The sequence below is a fragment of the Silene latifolia genome, chromosome X (assembly GCF_048544455.1).
Source record: "Silene latifolia isolate original U9 population chromosome X, ASM4854445v1, whole genome shotgun sequence".
Taxonomy (NCBI): Eukaryota; Viridiplantae; Streptophyta; class Magnoliopsida; order Caryophyllales; family Caryophyllaceae; genus Silene; species Silene latifolia.
The window spans coordinates 270,371,210-270,396,992 of record NC_133537.1 but is presented as its reverse complement, the minus strand read 5'-3'; the positions used below and the strand labels follow the sequence as shown (position 1 = coordinate 270,396,992).

The following is a 25,783-nucleotide window of genomic DNA, read 5'->3' as shown; positions in this document are numbered from 1 at the left end:
TGGCATCATGTAATCAACTACATGCAACAAGACACTTTCCATAGGATGAAGAATGAAGATGCACACCAACATCTTACGACCTTCAAGGAGAAAGCGGGTTCCATTAAGCATAATGGTGTGACGGAGGAGCAAATGCTCTTGATGCTCTTGCCCATTACATTGAAGGACAACGCTAAGAAATGGTTGAACTCCCATGAGCCAGGCACGTTCACTACTTGGGAAGCTCTATCCAAGGCATTCATCAACAAGTTCTACCCACCTTCTAAAACGACAAGAATTCGCCATAAGATTCAAAATTTTAAACAAAGAACAATGGAGTCTCTAAGTGAAGCTTGAGAGCATTTTAGAGACCTTCTAGCATCTTGTCCCACCATGGCATCCCGAAATTGATGACCACCCAAACTTTTTTTCAAACTCTTGAACAACGGTTCTGGGACATGATCGTGGCGGCATCGGGTGGAAATTTTGATGGAATAAGTAACATTCAAATCACGGAAATGATTCAAAACATTTCCGAGATGGAGAGTAGTTATGCTAGAGATATGGACTACAAAAGTGAAGGATCCTCCAAGGTAGAGACGGAGTATAAGGCGAAATTGGATGCCTTGACAAAGGAATTTGAAGAATTCAAATTAGCAATGAAGCATGGAGACTCGAAACATGCCAATGAAGGTGGACCTAGCCATTCCAAAGTTTACTACGTACAAGAACCTAGGTCCCCACCTATGCATTATCCTCCTCAAATGTTTTGCGATTATTGTGGCGGTGTGGGGCACACCATTGAGTATTGTTCATCTATTCCTCAAGAAGATCAACAAGAGTGCTTTTCTCATCAAGGGCAAGGTGCACCTAGGGTCTCCTACCAACGTCATGAGACCTTCTACCGCGCCTTCCCTAACCAAGACCTGAAGCTTTCATATGCGGGGCAACCATTGGACCCCAAATACCAATAACCTCAATATATGTCTCCATCCAAACCCGATAATTCTAGGCTATACAACCAAAAACATGGCCAAGGCTCCAACTACCGAGGCCAAAGACAACATGATAATCCAAACTACATCCCACCTCATCAAAGAGATAACTACCGCAACCAAAACTAAAACCCTCCATACCAACAACAAGGCTACAACTCTAACCAACAATCTCATCAACCATACAACCAACAATAAGGATACCAAAAACAAGGGTATCAACAATAACAAAATATCAACCAACCTCCACAAAACCAACAATACATAGAACCACCTAATCCCAACTCTTCCCTTGAGAAATTGCTAAGGGACGTGGATGCCAAAGTGGATAGTCAATTCAAAGCCTTGAAGACTGAACTATCAAACGTCCAAGCACATCAAAGGACTTTTGATTCATATATGGCAAACCAAAACCCTTCTTCTTCTCAAAGGGCTCCTCACTCATTGCCTCCTCAAGGTTCCCATCCTAGGGATGGACCACCACCACACCAACAAGAACATGTGGTGACCTTGAGGAGTGGGAAAGACTTGGAGGACCTTTACAAGGACTATGAAACTAAGAGGAAGAGAGATGTGATGAGAGATGGTGAGGAGAGTCCACCTCCCTCACCGTCAAGTCGGGTTGACCACACCAAGTAAGGGAAATTGGGTGACTATGTCGAGGATGATGACAATTTTGTTTTGGAAGAGATAGTGGTTGAAAGAGACCAAGAGAAAGTGGTTGAAAGAAATAAAGAGAAAGGTGAAGAAGCAAGTGAAGTGGCTAACACCAAGCAAGCCTCATATCCCAAAAAGATCATTAACTCTCCAATCCCATTTCCTAATAGAGGTAGAGCCATCAATGAGGAGAGGAAATTCTCCAAATTCTTGGACATGTTGAAGAAGCTTGAAGTTTCATTGCCTTTCACCGAGGTAGTGACACAAATGCCGCTCTACACAAAATTCTTGAAGGATGTGTTGACCAAGAAGAGAAGCATTGGAGGAGAAGGTCTTGTCTCTCGTAGAGGAGAATGTAGTGCAATCTTACTCAATCCCATGCCGGAGAAATTACAAGATCCGGGTAGTTTTTCCAACCCATGCACGGTGGGTAATCTGAGCATAAAAAGGGCACTTTGTGATCTTGGTGCTAGTGTTAGCATTCTACCTCTTCCCATTGCAAGGGAAGTTGGGTTACATGACATGATTCCCACCTCCATGACATTACAACTTGCGGATAGATCGGTTCAAAGACCGATGGGTGTGATTGAGGATGTACTGGTTAAGGTTGGCAACTTCTATATCCCGGCGGATTTCATCGTACTTGATAGTCCGGAGGATCAACAAACGCCAATCATTCTAGGAAGACATTTCCTAGCAACCGGAGATGTTCATATTAGTGTCAAAGAGGGGAAGCTCACCTTCAGGGTCGGAGGGAATGTTGTTGAATTCTCTTTGACCGGGGCCATGTCACATTCATGTTTGAAAGTGTCTACTCCATAGAAATGTTGGAAGAAGTTATTGAATAAGCTAAGGACAAGTGTTCGGGGGACCATTTAGAGGAAGACTATGAAGTTCTACCACCTATCTTGGATGAAGTTGAGGGTCCGAGACCTCCTAAGGGAGATCTCAAACCTTTGCCCCCTTCCCTTGAATATGCCTATCTTGATGAGGCACACTCCTTCCCCATGATCATCAATGCGGACGTAACGGCTTCCCAAAAAGAACAACTCTTGAAAGTCCTTAAGGAAAACAAGAAAGCCATTGGGTATAGCCTCGATGATCTCACGGGAATTGATCCCCGAGTGTGCATGCACTGCATCACACTTGAGCATGGATTCACGCGTTCCGCCCAACCTATGAGAAGGTTAAATGAGAAATTGAAGGAGGTGGTAAGGAAGGAAGTTGATAAGTTGCTTGAGGCCGGAATTATCTACTCCATCTCCGGGAGCGAATGGGTTAGCCCGGTTCAAATCGTCCCCAAAAAGGGTGGTATGACCGTGGTTGAGAATGAGGATGGTGAACTCATCTCCACCCGACCGGTCATGGGATGGAGGATGTGTATCGATTATAGGAAACTTAATTCCGCCTCAATCAAAGATCACTTTCCCCTACCATTTATTAATCAAATGCTCGAGAGACTTGCAAACCATGAGTATTTTTGCTTTCTTGACGGTTATTCCGGGTTTTTCCAAATACCCATTCACCCGGATGACCAAGAAAAAAATACTTTTACTTGTCCTTACGGTGTCTTCGCATATCGGAGAATGCCATTTGGACTTTGCAATGCTCCCGGGACATTTCAACGGGCTATGATGTCTATCTTTTTCGAGTTCATAGAGAAGTCTATGGAGGTGTTTATGGATGATTTTAGTGTCCATGGCACCTCTTTTGACGATTGCTTAAAGAATCTCTCCCTTGTTCTCCAAACTTGTATCCGATACAATTTGAAATTGAATTGGGAGAAGTGCCATTTTATGGTACAAAAGGGACTAGTTCTAGGACATGTGATTTCCAAGGAGGGGATCCAAGTGGACAAAGCAAAAGTTGAGGTGATTGAGAAGCTTCCCCCACCCACAAATGTCAAGGGTGTGCGGAGTTTCTTAGGCCATGCAGGGTTTTACCGACAATTTATCAAAGATTTTGCAAAAATCGCTAAACCCCTCACCCCACTTTTGGCTAAGGACACTCCCTTCATATTTAATCTTGTGTTGAAATTTTTTGTAGGCTCAAGCAAACCTTGGTATCGGCTCCAATTGTTCAACCACCCAATTGGGATATCCCCTTCCAATTGATGTGTGATGCAAGTGACTTTGCATTTGGGTGAGTTCTTGGGTCAAAGACATGATAAGAAGCTCTATGTAATAGCATATGTTGAACCATATAGATATATATGTTTATGTTTTGATGATGTCAAGAGTGCTTTATATTCTATATACTCGTTGGGCGTAATTGTTTGTTCAGTGTTTTAGATTGGACTTACTAATCGCAAGCATTAAAGAATTATGATGGAAGTATACAAGAACATATTGCGATCAAACCCTCAATTACGGATCAAGATATTACAAGATAGTGAAAGAGTTATTCAAGCGTCATAAGAAGATAAAGCTCATCTAAAGATTGATCAAGCTTGAATAATGAAGTAGCGTACACTCGAAGATCTCCTAACGAAGATTAGAATAGCGTAGGTGATTATCTCGTAATGGTAACGTAAGAATGGACTTCTTACATCGGTAAAGTTATGGCCTCACAGATATAACATTACTTATATAAGAGCTCAATGTTATAGCTCTTCTACTATAACATTGAGATGTCAAGTTTATACAATACACGACTAAAATGTTTTCAAATTGTTTTTTGAAAAAAAGTTTTTGTCTCTTTTAAATGTTTTAGCAAAATGTATTTATTTATTAAGGAAGCCCATATTCATATAGAGTGCGGTTTTATTTTAAACCTATGGTTGGTAATTATATTGGATCAACTTATGAGTTGAGTCATATTGCTAATTAGGGTTTCTAATATAGCATACTCTTAAACCCTAAATCTAACCTAATGTCAAGCTAGGGTTTCACGAAAAACAAGGCCTATGAGCCGGGTGGACTCTCGTGTAAACCTAATGATATAAGTTGATTATTGTTAAGATTTTATTCTCTAGAATTATCTTAACTTATCTTTTATATTTAGCTTGATATGGTTATTTATGATAAGATATTTTTGTTATGGAAAAATCTTATCATATCTTAAGATTTAAGGAAAAGATAATAGGAGAATAATTTATGGATTATCTTTTGGGTTATTCTCTATTATTTCCTAAAGATTTTAAGGAAAGAAATAATAAGATATGATTTGGTTACATATTTTATATTTCGGCTATCTAGGGTTTAAGGAAAATATATTAAGTATATATTTGATTAGATTATCTTATATTTATCCTATATCTTTTCTAAGAGATTGCTTAAATAAAATAAGGAAAGTTGTCATGATTTTTCCTTATTTTTTCGGCATATCTAGGGAACTAAGGAAAGAATATTAGGTGAATATATGATAAGATAATCTATTAAAAAATTATATCTTTTCCTAAGATTTTATGGATAAAAATAATAAGATATGATTCTATTTCCATATCTTATTATTTCGGCCTCTAGGGTTTTGAGAAAACCGAGTGCCATGCTTCCTCCTTTGCTATAAATACTTTACTCTTTGCTACATTCAAAAGTAAGACCTTTGAGCATAACTTTGAATTATTTTAAAAAGCAAAAATCGTGTTTTAAAGCAAGAAAACCGTTTTGTTATTTTAAAAGAAAGGTCGTGTATTTTATAAACTTGTGCATTCGTTCTTATTGTTATCGTTATAAGATAATAGTGCTTAATTGATTTCTTACTCGTTCATTAACGTGAACTTTTAAAAGAATCATTAGTGCTTTCTTATTAGCGTAAGTTAGTCACTCGAGTATTTAACGGTACTCATTGAGTTACAGCTAGAGTTAGTTGTACGAGTTGGGTTAGTAAATTTGTAATCCGTAGAAAGATACTAAATTTATTAATGGAGAATAGTGGACGTAGGTTTCGATTTGTGAAACTGAACCACTTCAAAAACCGTGTGTCTCCTTCTCTTTTGTTCGTTTGTTTACTTTGTTCTTACTTGATCATTAGTTAATTAGTTAAAGTTTAATCAATAAACTTTAAGTAATTAATTATATTTGTTGAACCATATAGCTTATATGTTTATGTTTTGATGATGTCAAGGTGTTTTATATTTTATATACTTGTTGCGTGTAATCGTTTGTCAAAGTGTTTTAGAATCAACTTATTACAAACGAGCAACAAAGAAGATTGTGATGATCGTATGAAAAGTTCAAGCCTCTATTCAAGATCAAACGATATAAAGATTCATTCAAGATTTATATGAAGACGAAGTCCGTCTAAAGATTAATCAAGCTTGGATGATGACATAGCCTACACTCGAAGATCTCCTTGAAGATTAGCATAGTATAGGTGATTATCTCGTAATGATAACCAAGAATGAGTTTCTTGAATTGGTAAAGTTATAGCTTTGCAGCTATAACATTACTAGTAAAAGAGCTCAATGTTATAGCTCTCCTACTATAACATTGAGATGCTGAGTTTTTATACACGACTTATATTGTTTCAAAAATTGTTTTGAAAATTGTTTAAAGTTTATTTTAAATGTTTTGATTAAAGTGTTTATATAATAAAGCCCGGTTTAGTGCGGAGTTTGGTTTTATGTTGGACGTTGACTAGTAGTTATTTTGGACCAACTTATGAGTTGGACCATGCTACTAATTAGGGTTTCAACATAGCCTCTCTTAAAACCTAAATTCTAACCTATATGTTAAGACTAGGGTTTGCACGAGTCACGAGGCATTTGAGCCGTGACATCTCGTATTACCTAGGGTATATTTGGTAAAGATTTTATTTTATAATAATATCTTTACATATCTTATATATCTTACTTAATATATTTGTTTATGATAAAAGATATTCTTGTTTTAGAAAATCTTATCATATCTTGGAATTTATAGTAAAGATAATATTTGAATAGATTATATTCTATCTCTTGGAATATTCTTTATTATCTTTTAAAGCTTTTAGAAAAGAGATAATAGAAGATATGATTTGTTTACATATCTTATTATTTCGGCTATTAGGGTTTGTGCAAAACCGAGTTGCCTACTCTTTTCTTCCTATAAATACTTTGCTATTAACAACATTTAAAAGAGAGACCTTAAGCATAAAAATTGTTCTTATTTTTCACAAAGCAAAATCGTATGTTTTCAAGTTGAAAAACCGTTATGTTATTTTTGAAAGGTCTTGTATTTTAAAGCTCGCATACTTGTTCTTATTGTTATCGTTATAAGATAATAGTGCTATAATTGATTTCTTACTTGTTCATTAACGTGAACTATTAGAAGAATCATTAGTGCTTTCTTATTAGCGTAAGTTAGTCACTCGAGTATTTAACGGTACTCATTGAGTTACAGCTAGAGTTAGTTGCACGAGTTGGGTTAGTAAATTTGTAATCCGAAGAAAGGTACTAAATTTATTAATCGAGAATAGTGGACGTAGGTTTCGACTTGTGAAACTGAACCACTTCAAAAACCATGTGTCTCCTTGTTCTTTCGTTTGTTTGTATATTTCGTTTACTTTCATTAGTTGATTAGTTAAAGTTTAATCAATAAACTTTAAATAATCAATTACATTCATACAGTCGAAAAAGCTTTCAAAAGTTTTAAAATCCTCAATTCACCCCCCCCCCCCCCTCTTTAAGTATTTTGGATCAATAGACTCTTCAATTGGTATCAGAGCCTCGCGCTCTTGATTGCCTAACCGCAAGGAGGCTGATCTATCTTGTTTTTCATTTATCTAATCGTTTTATATTCCGCTGCCTATCACGTGATAAATGGATTCCAAATATCTCAAGTGTCCCGTCTTTGATGGGAAGAATTATGGATTGTGGAAAAACATGATGACTCACTATGTGAAAGGTCACGATTGGGAATGTTGGAGGATTATCCAAAACGGGCCGCACAAAATTCTTGTGTCATCCGAGGAAGGCACTACCTTTGAAAAGAAAGAAGAGGACTATGTCGAGGCCGGCTACAAGAAGGCCGAAAAGAACTCCAAAGCAATAAGTCTCCTGCAAAACGGAATGACTTCCACAGAGTTTGATCGGTTTTCTTCATGCTCTACGGCCAAGGAGATATGGGATGGGCTTGAACTAGCTTATGAAGGTACTTCCATTGTTAGGAAGCACCGAATAGATTTGCTTATGCAAAAATATGAGCTATTCATTATGGAGCCTAATGAGTCCTTAGATAGTATGTCCGCAAGGTTTTCAAGCTTCATAAACGAACTGAAAAACCTAAGTAGGAAATTCAGTACTGAGGACATTGCTAGAAAGGTTCTTAGGAGCCTGACCAAGAAGTGGCGTGCTAAAGTCACTGCAATGTAGGAATCACGAGATTTTGAAAACCTATCCTATCCAGAACTCGTCGGTGCTCTTATGGCCCATGAAATTACTCTTAACAAGGATGACGCTGAACCAAGCCGTAGTAAGAGTATGGCCTTAAAGAGCGAAGAAGTTGACTATGAACTAGAGGATGAAAGGGTTCTGTTTGCACGCCGTTTCAAAAATAAAATATTTCGAAACAAACAAACAAAACCGTCCTACAACAACAACAACAACAAGTCATCCAACAAAAAGGTTACAGAATCAAAGTCATCTTTCGCAAATAGAGGTTGCTTCAAGTGCGGAGAATCTGGTCATATGATCAAGGATTGTCCAATATGGGAGAAGATAAAGGACAAGACAAAACGTGAGAAGACAAAGAGAGAATTCAAACAAGTTATGATGGCGTCGTGTTGGGGAGACCTTGACTCAGAAGATGACGAGGAATGTGAAGACGACGAAGTGGCCAACCTTTGTCTCAGCAGTGTTAGTCTTGACCTGATCTCCGACAGCGACGATGAAAGCACAAATTCTTACTCAAACTATTGCTTTATCGGATAATTAGACGAAGATGACGATGAAGAGGTAAGTTATCTTGAGCTTAAAAAAAGCGTTAAGAAATTGTCCAAAAGTGCTTTAATTAAATTCTTTGAACAATCTCTTGATAAGTGTCACGAACAAGATTTGGAATTGAAATATCTAAAGGAACAGATTCTCGAAATCGCGGAAGAGAATCATACTCTGAAGGCCAAAGCTAAGAAGTTGAAATATAAGGTTATAGCTGAGAAACAAACAACATTAGATTCTACTATGGCTGAAAAGAAGGAATTAGAGTCCAAAGTTATAGCTAATGAAGCTATAACTTCCGACCTAAAGCTTAACATCAAGCACCTTCAAGCCAAAGTTATAGCTAATGAAGCTATAACTTTAGAACTTAGAAAAGCCAAAGAACTTTTGGAAACTAAGGTCACGTCTGATGAAGCAGTGATCTTAGACCAAAATAAAGAGATAGATTCTCTTTCAAAGCAATTAAAGGAATCTAAGGCCGATATGATCAATGTTAAGAAACAACATTCCGATGTTTTATTCCTTCTTAACAAACGATTCCAAGACTTTCATGATAACTTTAAAAAGGATAATGATGTAGATCACACGAAATGTCAAGAGGAAATTAACACCCTAAAAGACCTACTTCTACACGCTAGAAAGGTCCATGATAAGTGGGAAGGTAGCACAAAAGTCCTAAACTTCCTAACCGAACAATCTGACAATAATATGAAGATGGGGTTGGGACATGAGTGCTACAGCCGTAGAGATCACTCTAAATGCAAATCAACACCTTCGGATTTTGATTTTAGAAAAAGGAAGTATCCTGATCTTCCTGAATACTTGATTTGCAATTACTGTGGTCATACGGGTCACATCCAAATCAATTGTGTCAAAATGGCTCATGATATACGAAAAAATGCCGACCATGCCAAAACTATTGACACGGTTGATGAGAATGATGAAACCCCCATTAAAGAACCTAACGAAGAAAGGAACAATAAATTTAGTTGGTTCTATGACATGGCCTTCGACTACAGCAAGAAACCTAGCACCTCACAAAACCCTTGTCGATCTCAACCTAGTAAACCTATTCACAAGGGAAACAGTCATGAAAGACCCAGAGAAATTCCTAGACCAAGAAAAGACCCTAACCCAAGAACTCCTCCCAAGCAAAATAAACCAAGGGTTAGAAAAACGGTTATTAGACAAGTGTGGATATGAAAGGATTTAGTATATAGATTAACTAATTATAAGGGACCCAACTTAGCTTGGGTACCTAAAAATTGTATCTAATCCTTTCTGCAGGAAGTAGTGAAAGAAAACAACCAATGGTATCTTGACAGTGGATGTTCAAGACACATGACCGGAGATAAGAACCTGTTTTTTTCACTCAAGCCCTTCAACGGAGGAAAAGTGACGTTCGGGGACAACAAAAAGGGTAAGATAATTGGCGTTGGCAAAATCGGAATTTCTAAGTCTCACGCGATCAGTGACGTTTATCTCGTTGATGGTCTAAAACATAACTTGCTAAGCATATCTCAACTGTGCGACAAAGGTAACAAAGTAGTTTTTCATACTGATAGTTGTCGCATTATTATTGAAGGAACTAGCAATGTTATTCTTGAAGGCCACAGGAAAAGAAATGTTTATATGGTAGATTTAAATGCTGTGCCTACTAACTCTTTTTCATGTATGAAAGTTACACTCGATGATCCTTGTCTATGGCATAAACGATTTGGTCACATTAGCTCACTAACCTTGAACAAACTCAAGAAGTGGGACTTGGTTGAAGGGTTACCTAAGATCAAGTTCGATCAAGAAAGGATGTGTGACACGTGTGCAAGGTGCAAACAAGTAAGATCATCGTTCAAACCGAAAAGAGTAGTAAGCACAAATCAAGCCTTGGAATTAGTACACATGGATTTATGTGGACCAATGAAGGTAAGCAGTAGAGGAGGATCCAGGTACGTCTTTGTTCTTGTAGACGATTACTCAAGGTATGTATGGCCTATCTTTCTTCATTCAAAAGACGAAACTTTTGATGAATTTGATTGTCTTATGAAACGTGTTTAAAACAAGTATAAGACTAATCTTGTATCTATTCGTACGGATCATGGCACCGAGTTTGACAATCAAGCTTTCATAGAATATTGTAAAGTTAATGTTGTAGGGCATAATTTTTCTGCACCAAGAACTCCTCAACAAAACGGTGTTGTTGAACGTATGAATAGAACTTTAGAAGATATGGCACGTACAATGCTTTCGTGTAGTGGTTTACCTCGTAACTTTTGGGCTGAAGCTATAAGTACTTCTTGCTACATCCATAATCGTGCTATGATCCAACCTATTCTTAAGAAAACCCCCTACTAACTCCTTAGAGGTCGACAACCTAATATCTTTCATCTTCGTTGTTTTGGGAGTAAATGTTTTGTTCACAATAACGGTAAAAACCGGTTAAGTAAGTTCGACCCTAGGAGTGATGAGGCGATTTTCATAGGATATTCAGATCATAGCAAGGCTTACAAAGTCTTCAATAAAAGAACTCTTTGTATTGAAGAAAGTGTCCATATCATCTTTAATGAGGATAGTGTGTTTGATAAGCCTGTACAGGATGAGGAAGAAGACTTGGATGAACCTGACTTCCGTCTCTCAAGAGACGATCCCCCGGAAATAGAATTAGAGGATAATGAGATTGAGGGAATGAATGATGAACTTGATCGTTCCTCAAAAGATGAAAAGGATAAAAGCAAAGTTATAGTTGATGATACTATAACATTGACTCAAAATAAGGACTCCCAAACCAATGTTATAGGGGATGTTACTATAACATTGAATCCAAATCAAGGTGCAGAGTCCGAGGTTATAAATAGTTATAATACAACACCCGGATTGGATTCAAGGGGAACTTCCTCTAATTCCGGTCCAAATGAAGTTGGGACAAGCTCAAATAACGATGATGAACCAAGCACTTCAACAAAGTGGAAATACAAGAGCTCACACCCCATGGACAATATTCTAGGGAATATTAAGGAGGGTGTTCAAACAAGGCGGTCCTTGAATAACTTCTGCTCTTTCTACTCTTTTCTATCCATGATAGAACCAAAAAATATCAATGAAGCTCTTGCTGAATCTGATTGGATTATAGCTATGCAAGAAGAGCAACAACAGTTCGAAAGAAACAAGGTTTGGCATTTAGTTCCTAGACCAAAAGATCGTTCAGTCATTGGAACAAGGTGGGTCTTTAGGAACAAACTAGATGATGCCGGAGTCATTGTCAGAAACAAAGCAAGATTGGTGGTCCAAGGTTATAATCAACAAGAAGGAATAGATTATGACGATACCTTCGCACCTGTCGCTCGTCTTGAAGCTATTAGACTTCTAATAGCCTTCGCTGCACACAAAGGCATGAAGCTCTTCCAGATGGACGTAAAGACAGCATTCTTAAATGGATATTTACATGAAGAAGTCTTTGTTGAACAACCTCCCGGTATTAAGAATATAAAATTTGAGGATCACGTTTTCAAATTAGATAAAGCTCTATACGGATGGAAGCAAGCACCTAGGGCATGGTACGATAGATTATCTAAGTTTCTACTTGACAGTGGATTTAGTAGAGGATCCGTCGACAAAACCCTATTTCTAAAAACTGAGGGTTCTGACCTTTTGGTTGTTCAAATTTACGTCGATGACATTATCTTTGGATCGACCAACCGAAGCCTATGCAAATATTTTTCTAAGTTGATGACTTCCGAGTTCGAGATGAGTATGATGGGAGAATTAAAATTCTTCTTAGGTCTGCAAATACAACAAACTGAAGAAGGCATTAAAATCCATCAACAGAAATATATTAAAGAATTAATTCGGAAATTCGGGATGGAAAACTCTCATGCAATGCCTACTCCAATGGTCGAGAACAAGAAATTGACATTGGATGATGACGGTAAATCAGTTGATGAAACTACTTACCGTGAGATGATTGGGTCACTGTTATATTTGACCGCAAGTAGACCCGATATTATGTTTAGCGTATGCGTTTGTGCGAGATATCAATCATCTCCCAAAGAATCGCATATGACGGCCGTAAAACGAATTTTACGATACTTAATTGGAACGGCCAACTTATATTTGTGGTATCCAATGGAGTGTAATTTTGATCTAGTCGGTTATTCTGATGCCGACTACGCAGGATGTTCTCTAGACAGAAAAAGTACGTCGGGTGTCGCTACTTTTGTCGGACCGTGTATTATTACGTGGGGTTCGAAGAAGCAAAATTCAATTGCCCTCTCAAATGCTGAAGCCGAATATATCGATGCAGGTCTGGTATGTACTCAACTTTTATGGCTTAAGCAACAATTACGTGATTATGGTATTGATGTAGGATGTATTCCTATTTTATGTGATAATACTAGTGCAATTATCATTTCTAAAAATCCCGCACAACTTTCACGTACCAAACACATTGAAATAAGACATCATTTTATTCGAGACCTTGTTGAGAAGGGGAATATAAAACTTGAATTTTGTAGTACTGAAAAACAATGGGCAGACATTTTGACAAAATCATTAGCTAGAGAACGATTTGAGACTTTACAGTTGGAAATTGGTTTAATCAGTGGTACCTAAGTTTCTATACACGTTCAATTTTCCTATGACTGACTAGTTAAGTTAAGATTGTATGACTGTGTCCGTATATTGCGTTGCATGAATAATTTCGTTATAGGAAATATATTTATCATAAATTTCTATTTGTTATTTAGAATTTAATTGTCTATACAAACTTAACTCCTTATCAAAAAAAATATTAAGACACACCATATCTTTTATATTTCCAATTCACAAAAATCTTTCCTAATTTGCTATCCATAGTACACGACTCAATATACTCCATATACAATTCAAATTCCTAATTCTTATCTTTTACCTTATTAAATCTATTACTTAATTTCCTATACCTATCATAACTCCTATTCCTATTTGACACTTTCCATAATTGCATACCACTTGCTATGACCTAGACCTAGACCACTCCTATATCTACCCCCTCCCTTGCGTGTAAACCGTACAACACACCCCACTTGCATACTTTTTATCCTCTCAAAATATTTACCATCATCACAATCTCCTCCTTTACACAACCATCACCATCACTTCCTTTACTCAACCATCACCATCAACATGAATCCCACCCATGCAAAAACCACCCGATCATCAACCCGTCACCACCAAAACCGCCACTTTCATAACCAAACATCACCACTACCACCACATGATCTCAATTCCACTAATTTTCCTTCACCTCAACCAAACCCAACTACGCCCCTGTTTCGTGGTCGGGACGAGTCGATGTCCGAAGGTAAAAGGCGCCGTCTTTTTAAAGGAAAAAATAAGGTAGTTGTTGATGAAAGTGAAGATGTGGAGGAACCTGAGGTTATTGTTCGGAATGGTGTTGCTCGTACCTTGCTTCGGGATGTTTCGAAAGCCGCAACAAAGGAAGGGTTAAATCGTGTTCAGCTAACTCATGACGAAAGCATCCTTGTTAATCGTGTTTTGAAGTATTCTATTCATGGAGGAAGGTACTATCCGAAATCTTGGTTGATTAATGTTCCCGCTCTTAAGTTCTTTGTTGATTTTCTTGATTTTCAAGGGTGGAGTCATATTAGTCAGTTTTCGGGTTCTATTTATCCGGTTGAAGTGGTTCAATTCTTTGCTAGTGTGTCAATTAAGAAGGGGGTTTTGCATGTGGTAGTTAATGGAGTTGATGTAACGGTCTCTATTTCGGATTTTTGCTCTGCTTTTTCGGTTCCCGATGACGGAATTGAAGTAAATCCGAGTCTTGAATGGTCTAATGTGGTGAGTGAAAAGGAGATGTTAGTTAAAAGGTATTTTGAGGAGGTTAGGACGGACGGAGGTAATATTGTGGTTCGTCCTCTCTCGGCAAAAATCAAGTTCCTCTTGAACTTTCTTTGGAACACAGTTGTGCCGAGGAGAGGAGGTCGAGATAAAGTGTCGAGTTATGAAGCTATCATGGTTTACTCTTGGTTGGAGGGACAAAAAGTGAATTTGGGAAGTGTCGTGTTGCACCGTATAATTCAAACAAGACTCACGGTTACCAAAGAGAAATTGAGTACAACAATCGACTTACCATACGGGATGTGGGTGTCTCGGTTGTTGGAGATAATATGAGTGGTGGGACAAGATAGTTACGGTGTAAGTGCACAGGATTGCATGTGTGATCGGTTGATCAAGCTTATGGGTCTTGTTGTTGATGGACCCGAGTTACTTCTTGTAAAGGATGTTGAGAAAACCCCGGGTGATTCGGGTTTGGGAGCTATGGAGGCGAAATTGGAAGGGTTTATGAGTGGTTTAATGGAGATGTTTGAGGAGCATTCAACTAACTTGGCTACGGTATTGTCTCGGGTTGGACCATCTCGGTCTTTAGAGTCGGGTTTGGATGCTTCTCGGGTATATTCTTGGATGGAAGTGGTGGATAAGAGGTTAGAGGGTTTTAAACGGGAATTGAAGGCAATCCGTGGGGAAGTGTTCCCACATGGTGACCGTCTTACTTTCCTCACGAGTCAAGGTGGAGCGTTGGTCATGCACGGAAAGGCTATGGCAAGTGATCAATCGCTTACATTGGAGGCCACGAAAGCTCTGTCCCTGAAAGTGCTCAACTTTGAAAGGAGTATTCAGACTCTTTCTTAGCTTGTGCGGAGTTCTTTCGATCGTCTTGATGTTTTAGAGCATCGTACTCGGCCCGACTACGTGAACCCTTACCGAACCTGCAACATTTGATCTCTCTCTGCCCTACCATATTTAGCTCCTTCTATTTTTTAGCTTTCTTTTTATTTTCTACTGGTGTGTTCAAACTTATCATTCGGCCCTTTTTGGCAATGCACTTGTGGATTATGGCCCAAGTGTTTCTTTAAACATGCGTTCTATTCGGCCCATCGGCTTTATGCATGTTTTCTTAAGTTTGTTTAATAATTAAACTTCTCGATGCTTTTAGTTATGTATGATAATATTACTTTCTATGACGTTTTATCTCTTGTCTCGTCTTAAATTATTCTAGTCATTTTTGATTTGTTCTTAGCTTTTCGATGATGTCAAAAGGGGGAAGAACGTCTATAGTAAGCATCTACCTAAGCTTGCTCCTTGTCAAGACCGATTGTCACTTAAAGTCCTTAAAGTTTCGGTTTTTGATAAATCGTGTTGATCTTGCGTTGATCTTTATTATTAAGATGACGGTATTATATTAAGGGGGAACTTTTTACTTAGTCACAAATTAGGAGGCTTGCCATCATCAAAAAGGGGGAATTTGTTGAACCATATAGCTTATATGTTTATGTTTTGATGATGTCAAGGTGTTTTATATTTTATATACTTGTTGCGTGTAATCGTTTGTCAAAGTGTTTTAGAATCAACTTATTACAAACGAGCAACAAAGAAGATTGTGATGATCGTATGAAAAGTTCAAGCCTCTATTCAAGATCAAACGATATAAAGATTCATTCAAGATTTATATGAAGACGAAGTCCGTCTAAAGATTAATCAAGCTTGGATGACGACGTAGCCTACACTCGAAGATCTCCTTGAAGATTATCATAGTATAGGTGATTATCTCGTAATGATAACCAAGAATGAGTTTCTTGAATTGGTAAAGTTATAGCTTTGCAGCTATAACATTACTAGTAAAAGAGCTCAATGTTATAGCTCTCCTACTATAACATTGAGATGCTGAGTTTTTATACACGACTTATATTGTTTCAAAAATTGTTTTGAAAATTGTTTAAAGTTTATTTTAAATGTTTTGATTAAAGTGTTTATATAATAAAGGCCGGTTTAGTGCGGAGTTTGGTTTTATGTTGGACGTTGACTAGTAGTTATTTTGGACCAACTTATGAGTTGGATCATGCTACTAATTGGGGTTTCAACATAGCCTCTCTTAAAACCTAAATTCTAACCTATATGTTAAGACTAGGGTTTGCACGAGTCACGAGGCATATGAGCCGTGACATCTCGTACTACCTAGGGTATATTTGGTAAATATTTTATTCTATAATAATATCTTTACATATCTTATATATCTTACTTAATATATTTGTTTATGATAAAAGATATTCTTGTTTTAGGAAATCTTATCATATCTTGGAATTTATAGTAAAGATAATATTTGAATAGATTATATTCTATCTCTTGGAATATTCTTTATTATCTTTTAAGGCTTTTAGGAAAGAGATAATAAAAGATATGATTTGTTTACATATCTTATTATTTCGGCTATTAGGGTTTGTGCAAAACCGAGTTGCCTACTCTTTTCTTCCTTTAAATACTTTGCTATTAACAACATTTAAAAGAGAGACCTTAAGCATAAAAATTGTTCTTATTTTTCACAAAGCAAAATCGTGTGTTTTCAAGTTGAAAAACCGTTTTGTTATTTTTGAAAGGTCGTGTATTTTAAAGCTCGCATACTTGTTCTTATTATTATCGTTATAAGATAATAGTGCTATAATTGATTTCTTACTTGTTCATTAACGTGAACTATTAGAAGAATCATTAGTGCTTTCTTATTAGCGTAAGTTAGTCACTCGAGTATTTAACGGTACTCATTGAGTTACAGCTAGAGTTAGTTGTACGAGTTGGGTTAGTAAATTTGTAATCCGTAGAAAGGTACTAAATTTATTAATCGAGAATTGTGGACGCAGGTTTCGACTTGTGAAACTGAACCACTTCAAAAACCGTGTGTCTCCTCGTTCTTTCGTTTGTTTGTTTATTTCGTTTACTTTCATTAGGTGATTAGTTAAAGTTTAATCAATAAACTTTAAATAATCAATTACATTCATACAGTCGAAAAAGCTTTCAAAAGTTTTAAAATCCTCAATTCAGCCCCCCTCCGCTCTTGAGTATTTTGGATCAATAGACTCTTCAATATTCATACAATCGAAAAAGTTTTAAAAGTTTTAAATCCTCAATTCACCCCCCTCTTGAGTATTTTGGATCGATAGACTCTTCAATTGGTATTAGAGCCTCGTGCTCTTGATTGCCTAACCGCAAAGAGGCTGATCTATCTTTTTCTTATTTATTTTATCGTTTTATATTCCGCTGCCTATCACGTGATAAATGGATTCCAAATACCTCAAGTGTCCTGTCTATGATGGAAGAATTACGGATTATGGAAAAACATGATGACTCACTATGTGAAAGGACATGATTGGGAGTGCTGGAGGATTATCCAAAATGGACCGCACAAAATTCTAGTTGCATCCGCTGAAAGGCACTGCCTATGAGAAGAAGGAAGACGACTATGTCGAGGCCGACTACAAGAAAGCCGAAAAGAATTCTAAAGCCATAAGTATATTACAGAATGGCATGACCTCTACTGAATTCGATAGGTTCTCTTCATGCCCCACGGCCAAGGAGATATGGGATGGCCTTGAACTAGCTTATTAAGGTACTTCCATTGTTAGGAAGCACCGTATAGATCTGCTAATGCGGAAATATGAGCTATTCAGTATGGAGCGTAATGAGTCCTTGGATAGCATGTCTGCACGGTTTTCAAGTATTATAAACGAATTGAAAAACCTAGGAAGGAAGCTTAATACCGAGGACATTGCTAGGAAGGTTCTTAGGAGCCTGACTAAAAAGTGGCGTGCCAAAGTCACAGCAATGGAGGAATCGCGAGATCTTGAAAACTTATCCTATCAAGAACTTATTGGTGCTCTAATGGACCATGAAATTACTTTAAAAGCCGATGACGCTGAACCAAGCAGAGGTAAAAACATGGCCTTGAAGAGCGAGGATGTCAGCTTCGACATAGAGGATGAGACCATATTTGTTGCTCGTCGTATTAAAAATAGGATCTTTCGAAACAAGCATACAAAGTCTAATTCTAACAACAACAAGTCCTTTAACAAGAAAGCAACAGAATCAAAATCATCATTTACTAACAGAGGTTGCTTCAAGTGTGGAGAATCTGATCACATGATTAAGGATTGTCCCACTGGGAAGAAAATTAAGGACAAGGCTCAAAGAGAAACGACTAAGAAAGAATTCAAGCAAGTCATGTTGGCGTCATGTTGGGGAAATCTTGACACAGAAGATGATGAGGAGTCAGAAGATGAAGAAGTTCCTCATCTTTGTTTAAGTAGCGTTATTCTTGACCTTATCTCCGACAGCGATGATGAAATCACGAATTCTCAATCAAACTATTGCTTTCTTGGAGAATCGGACGAAGATGACGATGAAGAGGTAAGTTATTTGGAACTCAAAAAACGCGTCAAGAAATTATCTAAAAGTGCCCTAATTGAATTTTTTGAGCATTCTCTTGATAAATGTCATGAACAGGATATGGAACTAAAGGATCTGAAAGAACAGATTCTTGATATTGCTGAAGATAATCAAATTCTAAAGGCAAAAGCTAAGAAGTTGAAATCTAAAGCTATAGCTGATTAAGCTACAACATTAGAAACTGCTAATGCTGAAAAGAAGGAATTAGAATCCAAAATTATAGCTAATGAAGCTATAACTTCAGATTTAAAGCTTAATATTAAGCACCTTCAAGCCAAAGTTATAGGTAATGAAGCTATAACTTTAGAACTTAGAAAAGCCAAGGAACTTCTTGAAACTAAAATCACATCTAATGAAGTAGTGATTTTAGACCAGAAGAAAGAGATTGATTCTCTCTCAAAGCAATTGAAAGAATCCAAAACTGAGATGATCAATGTTAAGAAACAACATTCAGATGTTGTGATTATTCTTAATAAAAGATTCCAAGACTTTCGTGATAATTATAAGAAGGATAATGACATAGATCACACGAAATGCCTTGAAGAAATTAAGAACCTAAAAGACTTATTTCTTCACGCAAGAAAAGTCCATGATAAGTGGGAAGGTAGCACAAAAGTTAAACTTCCTAACCGAACAATCTGACAATAATATGAAGATGGGGTTAGGACATGAGTGCTGCAACCGTAGAGATCACTCTAAATGCAAATCAACACCTTCGGATTATGATTTTAGAAAAAGAAAATATGCCGATCTTCCTGAATATCTGATTTGCAATTACTGTGGTCATACGGGTCATATCCAAGACAATTGTGTCAAATGTGTTCATGATATACGAAAAAATACCGAATTTGTTAAAACGGTTGACACAACAGTCGAAGACGAAAACTCCCCCACAAAAGAACCTAACGAAGAAAGGAACAATAACTTTCGTTGGTTCTATGATATGGCTTTTGACTACACCAAGAAACCTAGTACTTCACAAACTCCTTGTCAACCCAAACAAAGTAAACCTAACCACAAGGAGAATAGTCAAGTATGACCTAGAGAAATCCCTATACCTAGAGAAATTCCTAAATCTAGAACCCCTCCTAGACAAAACTACTCATGGTATAAAAAGACGACCATTAGACAAGTCTGGGTACGAAAGGACTTAGTATATAGAGTAACTAACCATAAAGGACCCAACCTAGCTTGTGTACCTAAAAACTATATCTAATCCTTTCTGCAGGTAATAGTGAAAGAAAACAATCAATGGTATCTTGACAGTGGATGCTCAAGACACATGACTGGAGATAAAAATCTGTTTCTTTCACTCAAACCTTTCAACGGAGGAAAGGTGACATTCGGGGACAATAAAAAGGGAAAAGTGATTGGTGTTGGGAAAGTTAGAATTTCTAAGTCACACGCAATCAATGACGTCTATTTAGTGGATGGTTTCTAGCATAATCTACTTAGCATATCACAACTATGCGACAAAGTTCCTCTTGATGATCCATTTGTGGCACAAACGGTTCGGCCACATTATCTTACTAACCTTGAACAAACTCAAGAAGTGGGACTTGGTTGAGGGGTTACCTAAGATCATTGTTCAAACCTAAAAGAGTAGTAAGCACAAATCAAGCCTTAGAACTAGTACACATGGATCTATGTGGTCCTATAAAGGTAAGGAGTAGAGGAGGATCCAGGTACGTCTTTGTTCTTGTAGATGATTACTCAAGGTATGTATGGCCTATCTTTCTTCATTCAAAAGATGAAACGTTTGATGAATTGGATTGTCTTATGAAACGTGTTCAAAATAAGTATAAAACTAATCTTGTATCTCTTCGTACGGATCATGGCACTGAATTTGATAACCAAGCCTTTATAGAATATTGTAGAGTTAATGGTGTAGGACATAATTTTTCTGCACCAAGAACTCCTCTAATAAACGGTGTCGTTGAACGTATGAATAGAACACTAGAAGATATGGCTTATACAATGCTTTTATGTAGTGGTTTACCTCGTAATTTTTGAGCTGAAGCCATTAGTACTTCTTGTTATATCCATAATCGTGCTATGATTAGACCTATTTTTAAGAAAACCCCCTATGAACTTGATGTGACCATAATTAGCGCACATTTAGTCCCCTAATTGAGCCTATTTTGCATACTATTATAACATTCTATGGCCATTTTATCCGTCGAAACCTTCCTATTTGCTTTTCTATCGCATTTCATATGTTTTGTAGAAAAGGAGAGAATAAGGCGGAAATTCCCGTCTTTCATGCATATTTGGAAGCTACTTGACGATAATAGATGGACTAGTATGAAGAGGAAGCAAGGACTAAAGACCAATCTCGAAAGAATAAAATGGAAATGAGCAAAAAGGGAAGAAACGAAGAAGAACCATTGCTGAAGAACAATCCGAGCGGATTGTCTTAAATCCGCCCGTCTCATCACCACAATCCGAGCGTCCTTCCCTCTAATCCGCTCGGATTGCCCCACTAGAATCCGTCCGGATTCCCCTGAATCCGCTCGGATTCCCTTACCAGAATCCGGCCGTCCCGACTCCCATCCGCACGGATTGTAGCACAGCACGTTTTCATTCTTCTAGCAACGATAAGAGAAGCCCTTCTCTCGGACAATCCCGGAGTCTCCTTGCTCAACTTAAAAAGTGTAATTACTAGTTTAGCCCTTAGTTAACCCTAATGCATCCTCCCTAATTTCCACTATAAATACTCCATCTTTGTAATTAATCAAGCATCAAGTTTTTAGAGTAGAAAATCCTTCTTTAGATTAGATTAGGAGTAGATTAGAATAGATTACTCTTTAATCTTTCCACAAATTACACATTAATCTCTCCTTAATTATTGTTCAAGTTTATTATTCAAGTTTATTATTGGGTAATTGAAGATTATTGGGTTATTATTGGGAGATTGACAACCTTCCATCAATCATCAAGTTTCTTCTATTATTCTTTGCTTTATTATTTGGATCATCTCAAGTTTGGTATAATTCCTTTACTCTATAATCTTTATTGTTCATTTCTTCATTCTATTATCATGTTTATACTTGTTGTGATGTTTGATACCATTAATGACATGTTTCCCATGATAATGAGTGAGTAGTCTTTTAGCTAGGATTAGTGGGTAATTAGGGGAAACCAACATGGGATTGATTCATGCTTAATCTAATATGTTCACATGATCAAATTGCTTGCTTGTTGTGATGTCAACTTTATGCACATGTTATGTTTGATGAAATGCTAAGCCTATGAATCCTTGCATTTTTACCATCTCTTATCTACTCAACTTGACTCGTAAGATATAACCCAACTCGAGTCTTGTTAAGACCATGCATAGAAGTTGATTAGGAGGAAAGTAAGTCGACTTGTAGGTGTTGTACAATCTAATCGATTCGGCTCCGGGACCCAACTCTTCCTAAGAACCGTAAGATATAACCCAACTCGGTTCCTCCACAACATTAATTGCTTGCAACCTTGTAAACATGTTTGTATGATCGACACCATGAATTCCCTATGACCCCATGACATCCTAGCACTTTTAATCAATTGTTTACATTTCTTAGTTCATTGTTTGCTCTACTTTGTTACTTTCATTAGTTTAGACACAACTACAAACCCAACCAAATTGTGACACTAGCATAAATTGAGATAGATAGACTTAGAACCCAAAGCACACCGTCCCATGGATCGACCTCGACTTACCGCTAACTAGTTGTATGTTGAGTATTATAAATTATGTTTGATTGGATGTGACCCGACGACACCACCCTTATCAAAATGGCGCCGTTGCCGGGGATGGTGCTAAGTGATTAAGTTCTTACTTGTTTGTCTATTTTGATTTTGCTTTCACCTTGAGGAACTTGTTCCTCAAGGTTCGTTTTTACCGTTTTCTTGTAGATTCCATGTTTTTAGTTGTATCTTTATCTTGGCTATGATGATGACTCAAGACATGTGTTATGGAGTATGTGGTGGATCGTTTGAGTATGACTATGGGTATGGGGAGTTTGAGGAGCAAGTCAACACAAACCTACCTTATTATTTGTACAACGAAAATCCTAACCACTACCCCAATTTTTCCCACCAAAATCACCACACCCAATATCAACAACAACCACCCACCCAATACCCATTTCACAATGAACTTCAATTACCACAATACAACCACTTTCACACCTACCCACAACAAGAAGATGAACCCATTGAAAATGTGATTCTCCAAATGATGGGAGATCAACAAAACTTCTTCAAACAAATGCTAGAGGAGAGCCAAAAGAGCGACAATGTTCTTCAAGGCATTGTTGCCCAAGGTGAGGAGTTGGAGATTCAAATTGCCCAAATGAGAGAATCCCAAGAAACCACCCCCCACCACTCCTTAGACATTGACCATGAATGTGAGTTTGAAGGAGTTACCTTTGATGAGAAGTGGGAAGAGCCAACCTCTTTGGGCTCTTGTGAGTATGAAAGTGTGGTATTTGATGATGAAGACATGAGGTTGAGTAAGCCAAATACTCTTAGCCTTTGTGAGTATGAGGGTATGTCATTTGAAGTAGATGTTGAGGTGTTGGAGAAAGAGTTGGTGAAGAAGAGTGAAGCCCCCATTTATGATTCTTATGGAGATAGCGATGATGACGAGCCTAAGGGATGGACTTGTAATATCACCTTGCTTGAGGAGCCTATCCTTGAGACATTTGAGATATCCTATCATGAAGGTGAATGTCCTTTCCCTATCTCCCATGAAGACTACTTGACACCTACCATGGAGCCAATGATTATTGAAGAGGATATGGTGGACCTTCTTCAAAAGGTCAAGGCATCATACAAGAGCTACTTGGTAGCAAAGCTAAAAGAGAAACTTGCACGTGAAGCTACTTGTGGAAATTTGGCATCCACAATGCCAACTTCTAAGGAGCTCGATCATCAATGTTATGAAAATTCTCCTTCTACCTTGGAAGGATTGAATAATCAAAATGCTATCATCGTCACCAAAATTGAAGAAGAAGGTGGTAAGTGGAAATCTTCGGATGGACATGAACCATACTTCATACCTAGTGTTGACAAGAATCATGGGCTTATTACTTTGAAGCATTGGGAAAGCTCTAGTGCCAAGGACAAGGTGAAAGAAAAGATATATGACAAACTTCCTTGGCCGAATTTCATGTTCAAATGGAGCAACCCATACTTATGCTTATTTGGATCTTGTTCGCAAGCTTTTGATCTTCTATTGAGAGCCTTGAGCTCTATGGACAAGAATTTCTACAATTTGAACTAGTTTGGTGGAGTCCTACCTCAAACCACCATTTGTAAGATACCCTTTCCTTTCACTTTGCATTACATTTCCACTTGCATTTAGTTATGTACATATACATTTAGCTTGCATTTGTATTATATTTCATATTGCATTTACATTAGCTAGTCCATATAGTATAGTTGCATTGTAATATACCTCACATGATTCATGCATATAGACTAGAATTCATGCATAGTCACTAATGGCCAAACCTATTCATTTCTACACTAGAAATAGTGTTTAAATCGGTTTGGGGAGGTTTGATCATAAGTGACCATAGTTTAAAACATGCATCATATAATATAGTTTAGATTGCATTCATTTGTTATATATGTCATATAGAATTGCATTTAGTTAGAGCATGCATTCATTCATACCATATCATTGCATTTGTACTTTATTTCAAAAAAAATCAAAAATCCAAAACCATGTATTTCTTTTTCATTCCTACTCCTACATGTACATTGAGGACAATGTCCAAAATAAAGTGGGGGATGGGAATTTATATTCCAAAAATGCATAAAAATTGAAAAATTTCGAAAAATCACAAAAATATGTCTTTTAATTTCATAAAAACAAAAACCATAAAAATTTGAAAAAATTGAAAAATCCAAAAACAAGTTCATTTCCTTTTGTAGTGTAGTCTTGTATATATTATTGTATATATTGTGTTTGTTCTATCCTTGTTCACATTGATTGACTACGCCACATCCGAGACATGAGGATCATGAAGACCGCATGGTATGATCTTTCCAATCTCCTTTTTCCTCTTTATGTTAATGACTATGTGGCCTTATTTTGATTGATGCGGTAAAAACAATGTAAATTTAGGACTTGCATTTAGTTTATATGTCATATTAGTTGGTAGAATCATTTGCATTAGGATGTTTATATGCTAGTTGCATCATGGCATGTAGTTGCATGTTAGAAAATTTTGCGAAACCGTCTATTTGGGAAGCTTGACAAGTGTATATAGGCCCTAGTAGATGCTTTTTCTTCTTAAGACTTTGCTTGTTAGAATACTTGTAAAACACCCTAGGACGTGTCATGCTAGTATCCTTTGACCCATGGATTAAGGCCGAGTCAAGAGTACCTTGTGGTGTGATAACTCCTTGGCTACCGTTTATTCCAAGGTGACCCTTGAAACCATGCATACTTCCATCATTCATCCATGTTCTACCACATTTTTGTCATCAAAGGGAATGGGCACAAAAAGAAATCAATTTGAGTTCAATGAAAAGAAAAGTGAAAGAAAGTTTGCAAAATGCATCAAAAGAAAAGAGGAGCAAAAATAAAACTCCTATGCTTCAAATATAAGGCACCCTCACTACATATGGGGTGACTTTGAAAATGTTCAAAAAGAAATGCAAAAAGTTGTCAAGTATTGAAATGCCAAAAATCAAAAGAAATGGCAAGAAGGTGTTCTCAAATGTCAAATGCCACAAGAAATTGGGGGGAAAGCAAAAACAAAAGCAAACTCCCAAATGAAACTCAAATTTTATTGATCCCTTTATCCATCGTATCCATTTTTGTGCATGGTAGAGAGGGGACGACCCTTCTTCTTGTCTAGGCAAGAGGGGGAATTCCGCGATCCTCCAGTGTTTCTAACACCATAGGGAGTCTACTCTTGACAAAAGCATTTAACGATTGAGGACAAAGGTACCCTAGCTTGACACAACTTGGAGGTGATTTATTGGTATCCTTCTAGGCTTAGTAGTTTGAAGAAATTGCATCTATGAA

General features: G+C 37.3%; 1 protein-coding gene across 1 annotated transcript; it reads left to right on the top strand.

The window, feature by feature from the left end:
- The first annotated feature begins 1,373 nt into the window (after positions 1-1,373).
- LOC141620098 (uncharacterized) lies at positions 1,374-2,453 on the top strand. The gene is made up of 2 exons (XM_074437056.1): positions 1,374-1,560; positions 1,663-2,453. Exons 1-2 carry the CDS (start codon positions 1,374-1,376, stop codon positions 2,451-2,453), a joined length of 978 nt encoding a protein of 325 aa, XP_074293157.1.
- The last annotated feature ends 23,330 nt before the right edge of the window (positions 2,454-25,783 follow it).